General features: G+C 43.3%; 1 protein-coding gene across 1 annotated transcript in view; it reads left to right on the top strand.

The window, feature by feature from the left end:
* The window catches only part of KDR (kinase insert domain receptor), a 32,057-nt gene extending 12,382 nt beyond the window's left edge, over positions 1–19,675 (top strand). Inside the window, exons 14-30 of the mRNA XM_064449455.1 lie at positions 456–602; positions 755–886; positions 2,567–2,673; positions 3,090–3,225; positions 3,497–3,601; positions 4,812–4,925; positions 6,148–6,236; positions 7,967–8,123; positions 9,603–9,703; positions 11,075–11,197; positions 11,333–11,444; positions 11,838–11,937; positions 12,053–12,158; positions 14,025–14,176; positions 16,893–16,989; positions 17,100–17,188; positions 18,065–19,675. Coding sequence (XP_064305525.1) covers positions 456–602; positions 755–886; positions 2,567–2,673; positions 3,090–3,225; positions 3,497–3,601; positions 4,812–4,925; positions 6,148–6,236; positions 7,967–8,123; positions 9,603–9,703; positions 11,075–11,197; positions 11,333–11,444; positions 11,838–11,937; positions 12,053–12,158; positions 14,025–14,176; positions 16,893–16,989; positions 17,100–17,188; positions 18,065–18,284 — 2,087 coding nt within the window. The 3' untranslated portion in view covers positions 18,285–19,675. The remainder of the gene's footprint in view (positions 1–455; positions 603–754; positions 887–2,566; positions 2,674–3,089; positions 3,226–3,496; positions 3,602–4,811; positions 4,926–6,147; positions 6,237–7,966; positions 8,124–9,602; positions 9,704–11,074; positions 11,198–11,332; positions 11,445–11,837; positions 11,938–12,052; positions 12,159–14,024; positions 14,177–16,892; positions 16,990–17,099; positions 17,189–18,064) is intronic.
* The last annotated feature ends 235 nt before the right edge of the window (positions 19,676–19,910 follow it).

Genomic DNA, 19,910 nt, shown 5'->3' with positions numbered 1-19,910 from the left:
CAGCTTTTCACATAAATAGTGATGACTTTTCTTTGGGACCTAGATGTCTAGGCTGATAGGCAGATTCAGGAAAATATCTGTGGATGTTCATGGGCTGTCCTGAACGGACGTTTGATGTACCAGCAGTATTGGGCTTCTAGGAGTGACCCTGGAAATATAAACGTGAGGGAAACAATTTCTCACCTATTCCCTCAGCAGCCTGAGCAGTTTCAAATTAAACCATCTAAAGCAGGTTACATCAATACTGTTAAAATTTTCTTGGTTATTATAATTTTTTTATGTATTAACTAATCTAAACCATGATCTTAACATGAATGCTGTGGCTGTTGGTGTTAAAGAAGGATTTGAGACTTTGTTACTGGGCCAACCACGTAGAGTGTCGTTAAGTGCTATTACTGCTAAAATGGATGTTTTCTTTAATGGTCAGTAATTTTGCCATGTTTTCAAACCAACAGAGCCCATGGCACCCACACTCATAGGAAATCTGGAAAATCAGACAACAAACATCGGTGAAACCATAGAAGTGTCATGCACAGCAAATGGTATTCCTCCTCCAAACATCATGTGGTTTAAAAATAACGAAACCCTTGTTGAAGATTCAGGTGAGGATTGCGCGTTTGCTATAATTTTCTGTCATTTAAGGGCTTTCTTTCATGGGACTCCCTGCTGATTTTCACCATGAAAAGTTTCATTTTGAATTTTTAAAACAAAGTGGCATAAAAAGAGAAGAACTAAGAATCATGACTTTTTCCAGGTATTGTTCTGAAAGATGGAAACAAGACACTAACCATACGTCGGGTGAGGAAAGAAGATGGAGGGCTATACACCTGTCTTGCCTGCAATGTCCTTGGATGCAGAAAAGCAGTGGCTTTTTTTTCAGTGGAAGGTTAGTGTTAGCTTCTTCCCCGAAGAAAGCGTGTACATAAAATCTCTATAATCACTAAAAGGAAAATCTACTGGCTATCCTGATCAGATATCTCAAAATACACCATGAGATTTGTGAAAAGTTCTGACCATTTCTATCAAGCTCAAATTGGCTGCTGTCATAGCCACCGTAATCCCAGCTGTTGAGGCTGACGCTTTCTTCTCCACAACTGTTTAGTACTTTTCAACCAAAGCTGAATCCTTCTTACTTGTGGTTGCAAAGAAAACTCTGCTAGTCTGTATTACGTGCAAACCTATACAACAGAACCTACCCAAACCTGAAGGTATCCTGGGGCATCTCTATTGTCTTGGTAACATAATTGTCTTACTGTGTTTTTTAACAATTGCAACTTTTTAATCTACGTCATTGCTGTCACAGCATCTAAGAAAAACAGAGTGAAGACTTTGTGCAGTCTGTTGTGATTGCCATCCCATTTCAGTGATAGGAACAGGTAGCGGTTTTGGGTGAGGGGACTCCAGCCGTAGTCCACCAAGCTCTGAAAGTAGCATTTGTGAGACCCATCTCTCACTTGTTCCAGTCCTATTGTGACACATCAAAATGCAATTCTCAATAATAAACGATAAATCCTAGCAAGAGGTTAGTCTGGAGTCTGAATAGCTAGAATCATGATGGACCTTTCACCAGGAGTTTCAATGAGAAGCCTCAAACTAAAAGCTCCTTGCCCTTCATATTAGTACATTTGCAAGATTTAGTCACTGTCTCCTTCACAAACCTCTGTCTTCTAAGTCAGGGTGATTGTCCGATCTGTTCCACTAAGGTAATTAAAGCAGTATCCTGTTGTTCTTATAGGTCCCATTAGGATATTAAGATGTTGGGCAATATGTTTACATGGGGTGGGAAATATCTGCAGCTGACATCAATGTAGATTTCAGCTGATGTGGTAAATACGACTGCGGCATGTCTGTAAAAGCTGGAAATCTGTGTAGGACATACGGTTTCACTCCAAGAAATTTATACTTCAGCTCATTGGGGTCATGCAATGGAGTGTGCTACTGTGTAGGAAAATCTGTATGGTGTGACGGATGAAATGCAGGAGCATGATGTGGTGAACGGGAGCTGAAGAGGAGAGCTGCTCCTGTGCACTAATAGATGTTCAAGTGGTATCTGCTGGAGACTATTTTACTGGAAAAAGGGATGTTGTAAATAAGACTTTATTTTCATGTGTTCTTGTAGAACTGCGTTTTTTCATGCCCCAGCTGAAGCATGTAAAGAGACCAGAGAGAGGTTGTTCTGTGGGTTATTCTCACAGCACTTTATTTACTGTATGATCGGGGTTTTTTGTTTCTGGAGAAAGAGTCATTCATTTTCAGTATTCTAAAACAGTTATTTCTTTTTAAAATGTGAGATTTTACTTTTTTATGTTTGCCAAGGATCCAGACACTGTCCTCGGAACAAGAAAGATGCTAAGAAATTGGGTGGTGTGTAAAACGGCACGAAACTAAGCGTAATATTTCAACATAAAAACCCAAGCGTTTTGTTTTGTTTTGCTTTCGTTTCCTTGTTCCATCTTGCACTTTTAAAACGAACCTTCAGAACAAGACATCCATTCTCTACTTTAATGAATGAACAAAACCAATGTGCTTCCAACTATCACTCAGATATTCACTTATTTCTTCCCAGGCGCTGAAGAGAAAACAAATCTGGAGCTCATTATCCTCGTTGGCACTGCAGTGATTGCCATGTTCTTCTGGTTGCTTCTTGTAATCATCCTCCGGACCGTTAAGCGGGTAATGAAAAAAATTCTTGTAACTGTCCTATCAGCACTGGTCTTGCATGACAAATGAGAGCTGACTTGAGGCCTTTTTTGTTGTTTCTTTCCATTGTTCTTAAATCAACAGACACATTTTTTCTCTCCATGCCATAACATTCTTGCCTGGAACTGGGGTCACAGAAATTTAGTTTTAATTGAACAGGCCCTGACAAGAGAAAAAAAAATGTTTCAGCTGGTTTTGTTTATTAAATAATAAAAGAAAAAAGTGCAAGTAACTAATGATGATCACACTCATGATGACATGGTGTAGGGAGATGGTAGCCTGGCATTTCTGGGAAATAGTGGAGCGCTGCAAAGTGAGAAAATGGCACTTTGCCTGCACATCGTCAGCAAAAAAAAATCTGTGTAACTACGGCTAATACCATTTTCCAGGCCAACGGAGGGGACATGAAGACTGGCTACTTGTCAATCATCATGGATCCTGATGAAGTCCCTATAGATGAGCACTGTGAACGGCTCCCATATGATGCCAGCAAGTGGGAGTTTCCCAGAGACCGGCTAAAGCTAGGTATGTTTTCACTGCACAAGCCATTTAGTGGTACTGCAGCCAGCCCTGTGCTGGGGAGTGCTTCAGGTCCTGGCTTGCCGTGGGCCTGCCTTGGTGCAGGACCCCCGAGTGGGCTCTGTGGTCCCATAGCACATAACACATTCTCTCCCCGTTATCAGCCCTCTGATAATTTCTGATACATAAATTCAGTTTAGAGTTGCTGTTTATTCCGCATGTTTTGCCCACTGTGCCAGGCAAATAAATTGGAGTATGTTCATCTTCTCACTTCAAGGTAAACCTCTTGGGCGTGGAGCTTTTGGCCAAGTCATAGAAGCGGACGCATTTGGGATTGACAAAACTGCTACCTGCAAAACAGTGGCAGTCAAAATGCTTAAAGGTAAAAATGATGACTAAAACTTCACCTTGAATACACAATATAGGGATAATTGCCAATAATAAAACCAGTAGATAGAAAAATATTAAAATGTTTCTACCAATGGTGTATACAAGTTTAGCTTAACAGTTGGTATCATGGAGCAATGATTAGAGAAAGTACATGCCTTTGCCTCACCAATAATTGGAGCAACGCAAGTGTGGTTTCTTAGCCATTGCGTTATAGATCTACTGAGGTTCAGAACAGAAACTTGCTCCTGCAAGCAATTTGCATGTGTCCATTTTTGCCTTGTGCAGCCTCATAGGGAGCTTTCTGCAAGCCTCAGACAATGGCTTAGGCACGCTCCAAAATGAGTAATAAATTTGAACAGCTTTCTCCTCCCTTTAAATCATATTATAGTGCTTTGCATTCACCACAGGAAACCCCAGACACGCTGTTGCTGAGGAGGATGTAGCTGGGGCAGCAAAATGGGGCTCCCAGTAGCCAAGGGCTGTATCCCACACTGTGGTGTACTGGGGGAAGGGTGGGAAAGCCAGGGGATTTCTGACAGTGCAGTGTGAGCAGTCACAAGCACAGGCAAGACCTGCTGCAGACTCATTGGAACGGGATGAGCACGCAGTAATGACAATAAAAGTTAGAAAGCCCTGTCCCTCCAGCTTCCTGGTACTCAGGTAGCCTGCAGAGAGCTGCCTCCTCCGCCCCTCTCTTCCCACTGCTTCAGCTCCTTCCTCTTCCCATTCTGTCCCTGTGGGATGAGGACACCAGCCATGTCTCCAGACTTTTGGTGAGGATGCAGGGTCAGGCATATATGGCCCTGGCCCTATCTCCCCCAGTGCATGGACCCATGGGATGCTTAGTGTGGACCCCAGCAAAGGCTGTGGGACAATGTTTCTAGATCTTCTTGGCTGGGAGGGTCAAATGGCAGAGTGCAAACTGCTCAAAAGGTCTGTAGGAAAAAAGATGCTTGCTAATCCGGATTGTTTGTGTCCATGTTCTGATGTACAGCGCTAGGCAGACTTTGGAAAATGTTTAAAAGCAGAGTGAAACTGACCCTGCCTAGCTTTCATCAGTGTCCTGCAGCGTACCTGATCCAGGCTACCAAACAACAAGACTTCTCACTAGATGGGCTGGAAAAATAACAGAAGAGAATACAGAGGAGGGGAAAACCTTTCTCTCTGTGATGCTCCTGATGTGTGTTGTTTTACTTCTGCAGAGGGTGCAACCCATAGCGAGCACAGAGCGCTTATGTCAGAGCTGAAGATCCTCATTCATATTGGCCACCATCTCAATGTTGTCAATTTACTTGGAGCCTGCACAAAGCCAGGAGGTGAGTGACTTCTCAGTGGGTGGAAAGGTCCTAATGAAAACCCTATTTCTGCCATTTCTGCTGCATAGAAAACTGAGGTTTAAAATTAAGTTCGGGAAGAAATTGTCATCTTTTTTTAAAAAAAAATTCTGATAAGAGTGAGCAGGTCCAGAGGTAGAATAAGGGCTCAGAAGCCCCGAGTTCTACATCCAGCTCCATCCCTTAGTTGTTCTATTGCTGCTTTTGTGTACCTCAGGTCCACTTTTATAGTGGACACCCCATGTGTAACAGACTTTGGATCTGAGTCTAGTACCAGATTTAACAAGTAGGTCTTACTCTTGTCATGGCTACAGTGCAATTGCAAACTGCGACTTCCCTCCCTGGCTTTGGATGGGCTGTGGGTGCCTCTGTGTGTGTGTAGGAGGGGAGATGATAGCAATTTGGAGTTTGGCTCTCTGGGTCGATGAACCTATTTTGCTTTATAACTGGGGACAGATGTTTAGTTTAACAAATCCAGCACTGCACACTAATTTGGAAGAAATTCAGTGTAAAGTAACTTAGTAATAAGTTTTCAGGGAAGCTGACTTGTTGGCTTACTGTGGGATCAGAATTTAATTTGTAAAGTTCCATGACAGAAGTGCAGTAGTTGAAGGAAACATAATCCATAAATATTTCTTTACTTGTTTATTCCATAATAAAATAGTCATAGCCAGTACCTGGAACCTAGGATGGAAATTTATCATTGTAGCATATGCCTATATGAAGCAATTTGAGCATGAAATACCACATTTTGGACTGTATATTAAGGCATCTATGTCTAAAACCAAGATTCCTGTTTCAAGTTTTCAGGACTTAAACTGCCCGCACAAAAATGTGTGGATAATTATATGTCTAACTTTACTGTAGATGAATGGTTGGTTACACTGAAGTTTGTTCAAATAGTATGTTGCATCCTTATGATGTCAATTAGCATAGGCAGCACAGCACTATACATTTTCACATATTAAATTAGGCCTGTGATTTTCAAAAGCATGTGCTCTCTTTTCCTTCCTTATACAGCAGAAAAGTAATAATTTCCCTGCTTCGATTAGATTTTATTATTATTAATATTACTGATATTTTTAAAAACCTCTGGGTAGTAGAATGCTTTTTGAAATTTATGTATTTTTAGCCGGAGATTATGCCGTGAGATAAGGCAGGATATAAATGATTTTTCTAAGGAATTGCTGTATCTGTTATACAGGCCCACTCATGGTGATAGTGGAATATTGCAAGTTTGGAAATCTGTCAGCTTACCTACGGAGCAAGAGGAGTGAATTTGTCCCATACAAGGTAAGGAGTCAAGGTTAACAGTATAATGTTTGGTTTGGTGGGCTTTTTCCACACACGATGTTTCTGTTTCTAGTGCAAACTGTAGGGGCAATCCTTTGGGACACTGAATATCTAGTACTTCCCATGGGAATGAGAGATGGCAAAGACATCAGAGGTCATCTAGTCTTTCCCCTGGCCCTTGCAATGTAGCTCTTTTGTTATTGTTAGCTTAAAATGTGCAAAGGAACTGGGCTTCCACTATTTCCCTTGGCAGGTTATTCTACACTTGGCCGTATCTGTCAGGAAGTTTTTTCTGATTATCAGCCTGAATTTTTTCCTTTCTTAGTTAAGCTCCAGACCACCTTAAATAACTGCACTCCCTGCTTATTGTGTATATCTATCAGATACCCATAGGTATCTTCTGTCATGTGATTATCCTTTCTGCTATGCCTTTGGCTCATTGCTGAACCAGGCTATAATTTTTTTTTTTTTGCTGTTAATAATTTTGTGTAAGTGATGTATCTCATGAGTTTACATTCAACCTTTTGCCTCCCAAGTCCTTTGCAGAGGCGAGTTCCTATCACAACAGCTTCTCTTTCACCCCGGTTTCAAAGGAGAGTGGGGAGGGAGATTGGCATTTTCAAACTAATTTCTGGTTGCCTCTGCGAGGAGGTCTGATTTCTGGAGGGGGTTGGGAGGATCCATCCCCTCCGAGGGTCAGATTGCCAGATAAAGAGCATGGCTGTGGGTACTTAGCACTGAGCATCATGCTCAGGACCGTACCCTTTTTGCCCACAGCCAGGAGGGAGGCCCCTGGGCTGTGCTCTGCCATGCTGGTAGACCTGAACCTCAGTCTTTTTGCAGCTGCTGTGTTTAGATATGAGCTTCTTCAAATTGCCTGTCGGTTCTCCAGGGGGTTATTTTTCTTTATCCTTGGAGTCATTGTTTACTATTTTGTATTGGCAAAGGCAATTCGCTGCATCCTCTTGTGAGGTAAAAAGGATAAACAAATATCTGAGAGGCCTTGAAGGAAGGAGGCGGGGTTTCACAAGGGTGCTGACCCTTGCTTACACAAGCAGTGGGGGTGGGAATCGGCCACAGAAAAAAAGAGCCCTGCCAGGGCAGAAAAGTCACCAAACTGAAGCAGGAGAAAATGGAAACATGGTAGAGGAAGCCTGCGGGGCTGGCATCCTCCCTAGAGGCATTCAGTTGCTTAGGGGAAGAAGGAAATCAGGTTTTGAGGGCTGATAGAGTTTTGGCCAAGGTAGAGGTTTAGCTGAAAGGTCTTTACAGCAGCGGGAGGTAAAACTGTAGCAGTATGGAGAGGCTCAATAGTGTGAGGGGGGGTTCAGCAGCATCCACGCATCCTTCACAAGTGGTGGGTACCAGGGGACTGAGAGGGCCAGCTCATCAGCATGAATTTATTCCCAAGCATGTGAATATGTTGATGGGGGGGCTGGAAGGATGCAGGAGCAGGCTAAAGCCATGCTATGGAGTGGCACAGGGTGCTCGAGCTGGTAGGCCTGCATGGCCTTGGGTTGAGGTTTGCTGGCGCAGTCGGTGCACCAGCCTGGTGCCCCAGCCAGAGCTGGCTTGGAGCCGAGCAGCTGGTTATGCCAGTGCTGGGCTGCCCTCCCTGCCATCAGTGGTGCCCATGGCACAGACCGTGGGGAGCATCATTGCCTCTGCTGAGGAAGCTTCTTGCATGCTTTCCGCTTCTGATTTCTCCTACCCTTCCCTCACATTTCTAGACCAAAAGTGCCAAATTTCGGCAGGGGAAGGAGAACTATGTTGGTGATGTCTCCGCGGATCTGAAGCGACGGTTGGACAGCATCACAAGTAGCCAGAGCTCAGCGAGCTCTGGTTTTGTGGAGGAGCGGTCCCTGAGTGATGTGGAAGAGGAGGACGGTAGGATATGTCTTCTCCTGGTGTTGGAACAGCTGTCATTGGTGAGGGCTGATGAGGGACATCAGGGACTGTGTGATTTCCAAAGTTCCCTCAAAACTGTGTGTGGGGTATTTCCTGGATAACCAAAGTTCCCAAGCTATGGATCATCTAGTTCAGCATCCCAAACCCCTCAGCCCAATCCCAGGTAACGTCCTGTCTGAAAAGGGTGCATTTTTAGTGCACTTTTGGAGATCCATCTATTTCACTTCCAGTGTGTTCAGGGGAAACTGCAGAGCATAAACTCGGAAGGCAGTGCAGAGAAGGATGCACCAGGATGCTAACTGAATTTTCTCAATGCTTACCCAGAAATCAAATATCATGAAATGCTGTCTGCTTCACTGCTTATTAGCAGAGAGGTTGATTTGCCTTCCCTCTGTGCAGGTGGTCTGTCAGGCAGAGGAAACCTAAATTATCTGCTCATTCAAAGCCTCCCCTGGATATATGTTCCCTCTGCAGCAGTTTCACTGATGCATTTGCCATGTTCTCCTCTGGCAGAGACAGCACAAAGTGCTCAGTGCTGCCAACATGTTTCAAAGACCGCTGATTTCAGCAAGCAGTGGGATCGCACCAGTCAGGAGGGAGGCTGTAGCTCAGCTGCCTGTACTTCCACTAAAAGTAATTTAATGCAAAGAAAAATATCTTGGAGGATAATGAAGGATGATCTTGTGTTTTCAGTGCAATCCTAATAGGTAATGTCAGACATGCACTTTATGCATTTCCACACCATTTTGGTCCTTTTCAGACCTCTCTGGTGTAACCACTGACCCTCTGAGCTGGGATGTTGTAAGAAGTATGTAGACCTAAAGCAGGTCTTGAGATGAGGGTTTTAGCCACCAGTGTTGTAGTTCTTCATAGATTTCTTCTTAAAATCTTCCTAAAATCAAAGCCATTAAGTCGTTTATTTCAGCAGGAACTAAACGCCTGAGTATCTTTGTTGGGTACTTGAGTATGTTATTCTTCCAGGTCGCTAGAGGATTAGGTTAGGCTTCTTCTACCCTGAATTAGCAGGGCTTTTTGCCAAATTCAAGTCTTTCTCCCCAGGGCATGTTCTTCCCCCGTAAGGACTAGGTGGGGCCTCCCTCTGAACAGTTTCCAAATACATCTGCTGAAACCACAGCAAGCCTTTCCTGTCCTAGGAGCCTGTGAGCTGAGTTTTAGTTGTTTTTCTTTCAGGATTGTTTTGCACATCTTTCCACTGGTGAGAATTCTGGGAATAAGCAAGAAGGCCTGGGATATAACCCATCATCTCAAAGTTTATTTTACACAGACCTAGTTTGGTGTAAAATGGGTTGTTAGTGATAATTACGCAGCCAAAAAAGGGCTCAGTTTGCTCTTCCAGTTCAACATGGCATAAGGTTAAGATGGACTTTTACCTAAGAAGCAGTTATGGGTGAAATCAGTGACAAAGGGCATGTTTGACTGTCATCTGATTCTTTGCAGCTGGTCCTGAAGACCTTTGCAAGAACCCTTTGACCATGGAGGACCTCATCTGTTACAGCTTCCAGGTGGCGAGGGGAATGGAGTTCTTGGCTTCACGCAAAGTAAGGAACTTCTCAGGAAGGGTGGCATGTTATTTATTTGACTGTAGGAAATAGTGCTGTAGGTCTGTAGAAGGAAACAGCGTGTTCATCTTCAGACTAGCCGTCATCTGCAACGTTTTCTTTTTGCCTTAAGACATACCCGAATCATTAATACCACCGAGTGAAACAGCCCATGCATTTATTGACAGAAATGTTAGTGATCTGTATAACGTTTACAGGTCACTGATTCACAGAAGAATGATTAAGTAGTCAGAGGAGGGGAGCTGACTTATGAGGACAATTAAAGGAATTAGGGGCAAATCCCTGGTAACTGGAGCTAAACTAACGTAAAGGAGTTTGCTCCGAGGAGGTTGCTTGTAACTTGTTTAGTCGGATTGAAAAGGCAGCGTGAGGAGACACGATGCTCACCTATGAAACTTTGTGGATGAATCCTTGGAGAGTCTCTTGCCAAAGACACCCTTGGCAATCAATTGGCAATCAATTGGCAGTCAATAGCACCTCACCTGCATTTTGGTCTTCTAGAAGTGCTTTTCTGTGGTTTGTTCCTAAATACGTATAGTGCATGTTTCAAAGGATGCAAAGTCCAGCAAGCGCAAGGAATTGCCTACAGTTGTATAGAAACAAAAAGTACTTAGAAATGGGAAAAGGAAATAGAAGCAGAGAATATAACCCTGCTCTAGAGTGCAGCCTGGGCTTTCAAGAGCACACTTCAGAGTCTTTGCTAAAAACGTACATTTGTCTACATTTTCTACGTTCTGGTTGGTGTGTATATGCAAAAAAAAGTCTTTCCAGGATCTCTGTTTCTAGGCCATACTAGAAGCAAATCTGCAGCCAACTTCAGAGCCTGGATTTTTTACTTCAAGCTACTGAGGCTTGAGTTTTGAAGTCTTTGGGTTGTTGGCTCAGCTGTTGTTCTGCATAGGTAAAGGCATGGACTCTTCTGTCTGTAGTCAAGATTAATTTGTGTTGGATTCAAATCGGCACTTTAGCGTGGTGTGTTTTTCAGAGAGAGAGTGGAGTACACAGATTTGAGTGAACCTAAGTAAATCTAAAGGTAATCAGATCTGAACCTGTTTTGTGTCAGCTTCTTAGGATAATTAATTAGCTAACTTCAAAGGGTCTCTCTGTGTAGTGGATAAACAGATGTATGTTTGGACTTGGGAACACAAGTCTCCCTGAGCCAAATCAGTTGTGACCATCAAAAAAGCACTTAAAATCAGTAACTGTTGATGCTGAGGTTTCTTTTTCTTAAAAGGTTTTAAGAATTATCTGGCCTTTGAGGGTAGGACAGCACATATGTGAAAGAGATCAGCCCCGTGGACAGAGCTCTGACGACAGGCAGCATAAGAAGTTGTTTACTTCTCTTTGCAGTGCATCCACAGGGACCTGGCTGCTCGTAATATCCTCTTGTCAGACAATAACGTGGTCAAAATCTGTGATTTTGGCTTGGCTCGAGACATCTACAAAGACCCAGATTACGTCAGGAAAGGAGATGTAAGTTTCAGATTCTCCATTTGAGAGAGAATTAATATGAAGTTGGGGCTCTTTTTTTTTTCTCCTTAAATGGGTTTATGGAACTCAGTGTTTTGCTAAACTGCGATACTTTTCTGTTTATGGAAATGCTTTCAGGCCAGACTACCCCTAAAATGGATGGCACCAGAAACCATTTTTGATAGAGTATATACCATTCAGAGTGATGTTTGGTCCTTTGGAGTTCTGCTGTGGGAAATATTTTCATTAGGTGAGTCACTTTAGTTTTACTGAGACATCTTAAATTTTAAACAACAGAGTCTGAAGAAAACAGTCAAAGTGTTCTTGAATCTTCTTTACAATTGTTTTTTACTTCTTGACAATTTCCTGTTCATCTTCTCCATCAAAATAAGATACTCAAATTTCCTTAAAAATGCAAATGTAGAAACATGGACTTGAAATGCTTCTTCATACCATTTCAGTATGTGATTATGTGCCTCATTTACTCCATCAGTTGCTGTTGCCATCATAAATATAAATTGTTAGCGCATCCAAATATACCGAATTACCTTATTAACTCAGGCCATAGCAACTTATTTGTTTGAAAATGAATCCCAGAATTTAAGAGTCTAATACATTAAAATTACCGTTGCTCTCATTTTAGGTGCATCTCCATATCCTGGAGTGAAAATTGATGAGGAATTTTGCAGAAGACTGAAAGAAGGAACGAGAATGAGAGCACCAGACTATACAACACCAGAAATGTAAGGAACTGTTCTTCCCGCTGCCCATATTTACCCCAAAATAACAGCAGGTGCTTGAGCAAGCATAGGTGCTGTTTTCCTTCTGATGATATTTTAATGGACTTTGTCCTTCTAGGTACCAAACAATGCTGGATTGCTGGCACGGAGATCCTAAGCAGAGACCAACTTTTTCAGAGCTGGTGGAACACCTAGGGAATTTACTGCAAGCCAACGTCCGTCAGGTACATGAAATGTGTTCTTTGGTTGCTAAAATCACTAGCTGAACCCTGTGTGTCCTGCCAGTCCCACAGCTGGGTACTGTCTGCTGGAGCCATCGGGGAGCCTGGGCTTCTTCCACCACTCCTGTTACTGACCAGCAGTTGGGGCAACTGGCAGAGAAGAATAACCTGGGGGGAGAGATCGCAGAGGGTCTGTGTGGTAACCAAAAGCCACCTTGCTTGCCAACAAGGGCTTCCCAAGACACCACTGTGTGGTTAGCTGTCTTGCTGAGGAGTTGTTGGCTCAGGCTCAATTCCCTGCTCTGCTGCCAATTTCTCTGCGTACTGCAGAGGCATTTCGGCAGGTAGCTCCCGTTGATCTTACTGTGCCAAAGATAGATATCGTAACATATGTGAGGGTGTGGGATGCAGTGTTTTTAATGACTTTTCTGGAAGACAAGGATACAGGCATTTCACTGCCTGTCAGCAGCTCCATGCGGATAAGTGTATTAAGACTTCTCCAAAGAAACAGGCATTGTGGCAAGAGAGCCCACTGCTTCCAGGTGGATACACAGGCCTCCGTCCCTCCTGGGTTCTCCATCTTGTGGGTTATTCTTCATGCACCACAAATGAGGAAGAGGCCAGGGCGACAGATGTGAGCGCTTGGATGAAGGAGGCTGGATTTTGCCACATGCTCTCCTGTTAGACTAGTTTTCCCTTTGCAGCCTATCGGTAGTGATGGGAATTACCTGTCCTTTTGAAGTATCATGCCTTCCGTGCGTGCCAAAACTCAGAAGGATAGACGTTGTTCACTTTCCTACAGAGCAGCTTGAATCTTAGGTGTCACAGAATCACAGACTGGCTGATGTTGGAAGGACCTCTGGAAGTCATTGGTCCAATGCCCTGCTCAAGCACCTAGAGCTGGTTGCCCAGGACCATGTTCAGGTGGTTTTTTTGTATCTCCAAGGATGGTGACTCCACAGCCTCTCTGGGCAATCTGTGTCAGTGCTTGGTCACCCTCACAGTAAAAAAAATGCGTTTCCAAGTATGTTCAAAACATACTGTATGTATATATGCACATAACCTGATGTGGTTGGATCACTAATGATTTAGACTCTCTTGTCATTTACTGTAGGGTACTGTGACTATAGAAGACAAACATGATTTACTGTCTGATAACTAATAGCTAATTATGCATGTGTCATGTTGTTGTCCAAAAGGGGTAAGTGCGAAAAATTAGAGAAAAGGGGAAATCTACAAAATGATTTCTTATGGGACTATAAATAGGTATGCAGTACCAAAGGATGCTTAATCCTTTTTTTGCTCTTTATACTTTAAAGCAGAAATGTAAACAAGTGGAAGAAATTTTTTATAATGTTGTTGTTGTTCGCATCCAGTTAGATGCCAAACTGTTGATAGAAAATTTCCTTCTTTGTTATCTCCATTTCATTCTTTTTTTCATTTACTCCTTATACTTAATTGAGACTTTATGATTCATATGCTGTAGTCCAACTCAACCTCATTTCAGTTTAAGGTTATTTTTTTCCCTTCAGGGTCATGTTCTTTGTGTCCTTGCAATGCAAACATTACTAAAATTAAATTTTTTTTATTTCAAAGACATCAAGAAAAAGTTCAGTTTACACATTTTGTGGTGGTATGCCATATATAAATCACTTTTTTAAATGGAAAACTACTTGGCAGTAGCTCTTACTAAGTTTCCCTCTTAATGAAGCTGCTCCTGCAAAGGTGGTCTAGCGCTCATACTTTAAAAAAGCAAAAAGGTAGCTCAGTTGGACTGCTGCATTCTCCACATACGTGTGTGTAGCTGTTTACGTCTGTGTATCTCTGTAGCCTTATTTAATTTTTGTATTTTTTCACTGCATTCTACAGGATGGTAAAGACTACGTTGTCCTTCCTTTGTCAGTATCGCTGAATATGGAAGAGGATTCGGGTCTCTCTCTCCCAACTTCACCTGCTTCCTGTAGGGAGAAAGAGGAAGTCTGTGATCCTAAATTCCATTATGACAACACAGCAGGAATTAGGTATTTTATATGGTGGACATCCTACTGGGGCCTCTGGGCAGGTTTTGTTCATGCTGGGAGCAGGGAAAATGAAAGGAAGAGACTTCAGCTGCCTGATCCATATTTAACCTCCTCCATAGGCATGAATCTGTAGAGCTTTTGCAGGCAAAAACAGTTTCTTACCTTCCCAATTGCTAGGGAATTTTTATTTTTTTGCTGCCCTTTCAAGATTTGGTATTCTCATTCAAGAAAAACCCACAAGAGTATTTGTTACTTAGTTTTTAAGAACTAGAACAAATACAAAGTTTTACCAATCCTATTCAGTTGTGTTCACATTCTTGTATTGCAACTCTTTAAAATATTAATGGTTATAGATCTGTCATTAATAACTTCTCGGGAATTTCCCTTCCTAAAGTGAAATGTTAGTAAATAGATCATGAACTGATAGCCAAGGGGAATGCAACCTAAACAGTGTTGTCACTGGATTTTGTCTATTGCTTGCTTCTGGTGGGTTGCTGGGGCATCCACAGTGGACCAATAGTGGTAGATGCTGTTGGGTGTTGTGGCAGAGGTAACTTCTCTGGTAAGGAGCTTGTAGTAATGCAATTAAGCAGGGCTTATGTTGGACATTGTGAGGACCTTGGGCACAGGATATAAGGGAGAAAGATATTTTCTCATCCAGTGCTGCCTAAGATCAAATTCAGCTGCTTAGATGCTGGGAGCTCTGGAGTGTTTGCTGCAGTGTCAGAAGGAGGAGGATAGGAGATGGATCCTACCATCAGAGCAGAGACCTGCTGGCAGTCTGCTGGCAGTTTTCATGTGGTCTTCACAAAGTGGAGCCCTCTCCCTCAGTGCTTGTCTTATATCCACGAAAGACAATGTTCACAATGATTTTGAGTACTGCAGGATCAGATTTTTATGTGGACCTGGAAAAGACTAGGTAGGCACAGTGGATTTCATGCCTCAGTTGAACATATGGTCCTAGAGCTGAACTCTCAACCCATGTTTTAGTAGTGGGGCAGGCCAAAATATAAATACTTAAAAGACACAAAGGCATGATTTAAAACTGGAAACATCATACCTATTTTCCACTTCTAATACTTCCTAATATGGCTTTTTCCGGTCCCCACTTCCTGTTATGAACAGAAGTAAAACCTCTCCATCATCCTTTTAAAGAGGCTTTAAACCTCTTTTCTGTTGTCTTGCAGTGTGACAAGGTTTGTGAGAATGCACTTGTGGAAACCACACTAGGAGAGGCAAAGCAGGGAGCTTCAGACATGTTTGGGGGCTTTATTCTCATGTTCTGGTAGCTTGGCTTAACCAGGAGGATCTCATTCATTGTAGCCCACGTAGGCTGACTCCTCTCTGGCTTGGGGAGAGGCAGGACTCCCATACCTGGGAGGTCATTCAGATCAAGAAGTTGGGATTCCCAGTCCTCACCACGCTGGTAACTGTAGTCCTGGCCATGCAGTTCTGTGTCTGTGTGGGCAATTAAATGCAAGCCCACAAGGAGCTTTCAGACTAAGAAGGCAAGTTGTGGAATGCGCTTCTCATCATTCAAGGTTGGGCTGTCCAGGAGGGGAAGCGGACTAGGTTGTCCATTAGAAGTTTTTGGTCCTGGCAGGGTTGGGTGGGAAGTGGATTAGATACCATTGCAGAGTAACAGGAGTAGAAGATATGGTCAGTACAGAGATCTTCAAGGAACTGTTTTTGTTAAGTCTAGGAAGAGAAAATGGAATGGGAAAAAAGTAACAGTTTTCAGTATATGAAAAGTTGCTCGAAAGAGGATGCTAACTAATTATTGTGCGCCCCCAGCAATAGGACAAGGGTTTTTTTGCAGCAAATAGTTCGGTTTAATATTTGAAAAACATTCTAAACGGTGATTGAGCACCTGAGCGGGCTACAGAGGGAACTTGTAAAATTCCCACCCATTTAAATAAGTGTCTGTTGGAGATAGGCAGGACTCAGCATAGCTAGACTCGAAGCTGGGAAACGGGATAGATGGTGCTCTTAATTGCCTCCAGCTTTGCACTTAAAGTGGATGCAGTCTTCTTTTCTAACTCCATGACTTTTTCTTTGTTAGCTGTTAGGAACATAAATTGGTCCTGTTCAACTAGGACAACATCCATTTTATTCCATATCCACTTAGACAGAAAGCTGAGGGTGGCTTTTTTGTTTGCTGTATTAGTACCTCCATGAAAGTAAACTTTATTTTTTTGTCCAATATTTTTTATGGATGTCATCCTGACCAGAGGGCTTCTTTTGGAGAAGAGCCTTCAAGAAAGATGTAGCACTCCCTGTCCTGATCCCCACGGTTTAAGGGCGGCAGTCTGCTGAGTCTGCTGTTGTTGTCCTAGGTCCAGCCAGGGGTCTCAGAAGTGCAGTCCAAAGGAAGAGACACATGTCTGTGCTCCAGGCTCCTCTGTTTATTATACTTCTAAGCGAAGCTTGCAGGAAGTGAAGCCCTCCAGTGTAACTGAGGAAAGGAGCTGTTTTCTCAAAGCCATTTCTTAGAATTTGCTCAGAGATCAAGGTTGTCAGGAGCAGAAGGTCAGACATATGCCACTTTCTGTTCGTCCTTTTCAATAAATGGATATTTTGAGGTTTGCATAATATGTTTTGACAAAACGATTAACTTTTCTGTAGAGAGATGAAAGGATTCTGATATCATTGTGCTGTTTTCAGCCAAGTTGTGATAGCGTCCGCAAAGCTCCTTTTTGTTTTATTTTCTTTTCAGTCAGTACCGACAAGGTAGCAAAAGAAAAAGCCGCCCTGTGAGTGTGAAAACATTTGAAGATGTCCCATTGGTAACCACTGTAAAAGTTGTTCAGGAGGTGAGTTTGTCTGTTGTTTATATGCCTTTTCCTTCTGTTGATGTCTTTTTTCATGGGTTTGGGGTTATTTTTATGCGTTCCCATTTAATGCATTTCTAACACCTCTGCAGGAAAACCAGACAGATAGTGGGATGGTTCTTGCGTCTGAAGAGCTGAAGACGTTGGAAGAGAGCGAGAAACAAGTGAAAATACCCTTTAGGTAAGGCCCAGGCTGCATGTAGGATTGAACGCAACCTTTTGCTTGCACTATGTCAGAAGACTAATTGGTTTGTAAAATTTTTTAGAAGACAAAATCTTTTCATACTGTATTTTTAAAAACTCAAAGAAAAAATGTGCACTGTATGCCTGGTCATCTGCATTTGGTACCAGGAGGGAGAGAAGAGGTAATGCAGCTGTTGGAAGCATCAGCCAGCACTGCAGAAAGGACTTGTATTTATCAGCTGCAAAAGCATGAACCACCCCTTGAAGGAACTGAGCCGATGAAGACAATTGAGCATATTTGTGAGGGCTTGTCTGCAATGACAAAGAGCTTTTTTTTTTTCCTCTTCTTTTTCTTTCCTTTTTTCTGAAGCTGGCTCTTGAGTTTTCAGGATGTACCTGGATGTATTTTCAGAGCATTGTACAAGGTTTTCATTGTGCAGTTCACAGGAAGCACAGTGGTGTTCATGGAGCTGAAACCTCACGTATGCTCTCTGAGAGCTTCTCGGGAATTATTTTTTTCAGGACAACTTCAGAGCAAACAAAGGTATACTGCAGTTACGATTGCACCACAGCTGAAATTTGTGAAGCCTCTCAAAGTTTCCTCTCCATTTCATCTGTGGTTGCAATCTAACTCCTTGTATCATCGTAAAATTAAATATCTTTTTCATGCATTAGTGAAATTAGGGCATATAAAAAGTCTCTCCTTATAATCAAATGCATGTTTAAAAAGGCTTGAAGCCAGTTTTGCTAAGTGGACCATTTTTCTTTGGTTGTTGCTGTGATGGAAAGCAGCTGCTGGCAGGAATCGCCCACCTGCCCTCCAGAAGGCAGTCTCCACAGCTCTCTCAGTCCTGTTTCTGCTTGTTTTTCGCAGCACGCTGGTGCCCAGCAAGAGTAACGAGTCCGTCATGTCCGAAGCCTCCAACCAGACGAGCGGGTACCAGTCCGGGTACCACTCAGACGACATGGACACCACCGTCTACTCCAGCGAGGAGACTGAACTCTTGTGCGCCCGGGAGGCTTCGCCCCCGCTCTGCCGCGCGCACGGGCTCGCCTACGACGGCGCCGCGCCGCTTGCCTCCCCGCCGCTCTAGGGGGTAGCCGGCGGCTCCGGGTCCCCCCGGCATGTGCCTTCCTTTTCTGGACTGGTGGTATTCAGGTTTGATGTATAGAAAGACAGCGTCCCCGGGACTAAGAAAAAACGTTTATTTTTCCTGAAGAGGATGCAGAAGCATCTGGCAGAAAAACCGCGCCGTGCCAGGCTGCGGGGCGCTTTCCTCAAGAGGCACTGGTGGCTGAGGGTGCAAAGCCCCGGCGGCTGCGGTGTGTGGGTGCTGTGCCGACCCAATGGCAGGGGCCGTGTGGTGGCCTCTGGGACCCCGGTGACATGCTGAGCATCTGCCTGATGCAGGCAGCAGCACGGCGTTCAACTTAACTGTTTCTAGTTGTACGAAGTAACGGCACAGCCCTCTTCTTTTTTTTTTTTTTTTTTTCTTTTTTTTTTGTTTTTCCCCTTGTGGCTGGACTCCAGGAAGGAAACAGCACAGCACTGGCTTCTTGTTTCTCAGAGTTATCCCTTGCTTGTACCTCCACAAACAAAACAAGGAACCTCCAGCTCAAGGCTCTGGCACTCACCAACAGCCTGAGACTAAACATAGGCTGGGCTAAATATAGGTGGGGGCGATGGTCTCTGTCCTTGGCAGAGAAAAAAGGTTGCTGTACCAGACCTCATGAGCCACATTTCCTTGGAAGACTTGCCTGGTGAGGTTGGTTAGCAGGGAGGAGGCAGAGCACCGAACCAAGCGATGGGACACGGGTGCCGGGGGCATGCATCCCCTCTGGGGGTGGCCTCAGGGTGGCTCTGCCCCCTGTCCTCCCTGGCACCCTTGGCCCATGCCAGGCACCTACCTGCTTCTGAGCTAGCCTGAGATGGCTGCAGAAAATGCCCCCCACTTTGAATCACCACTGTGGCGGCCTCTACAACAGGTAGAAAGGGCAATGTAATCTATTTTAGGACTGTAGAAAGCCCTGTGGTCCTGATGGAGTGCTGTAAAGATACCCTACCTTCTCATCTCATCCCCCCTCCCTCAGATGTAGGTCTGACTCCTTCACTTTGCAAACTCCAAGTCTGTTTGCACCAGCAGAGATCTTGGTTTATGTAGTCTTGGGAATCCGTGACTGGTTTCATGGCAGCTCTGATCTCCTCTGAATGGTGAGATTGTGACTAATTGTTGGACAACTTCTTACCTGTGCCCTTGTAGTCCCAGAGCTCTGTTGATAGACACAATGCAGGCTACAAGATTTTCAAATGTAAAGCTATTTCTACTGAGTCCTTTTTTGTATTTTTATAATTTTTTGTTGTTGTTTGTACTTACTATAATGTCAAATGCTGGGAACCATGAATATAAGGCATATACAGTATTTATAGCCACTTTATGTAGAAATAAATGTAATATATTAAAATATAAATATATATATTATATAATGGATATTGTACTGTTCACATTTTGTAGCAGGGTTCTGTAGCATTACAAGGGTCACAATATTTTTAATAGCTAATACTTTTCACTTTATTAAAAGTGGCTGGAAATTTAGAGGTGGGGGCTATAAGTAGATCTGTTTGCTTTTCTTGCATGTATTTTCTTATATCCCGTCTATTGACAGGGACGTTTAACAAGTGCTACTTGAATTTCAAGTGCCAATTGAATGAAATGAATGAA

Source organism: Phalacrocorax carbo, chromosome 4, assembly GCF_963921805.1.
Source record: "Phalacrocorax carbo chromosome 4, bPhaCar2.1, whole genome shotgun sequence".
Lineage (NCBI taxonomy): Eukaryota > Metazoa > Chordata > Aves > Suliformes > Phalacrocoracidae > Phalacrocorax > Phalacrocorax carbo.
This window is presented reverse-complemented; position numbering and strand designations above follow the sequence as displayed.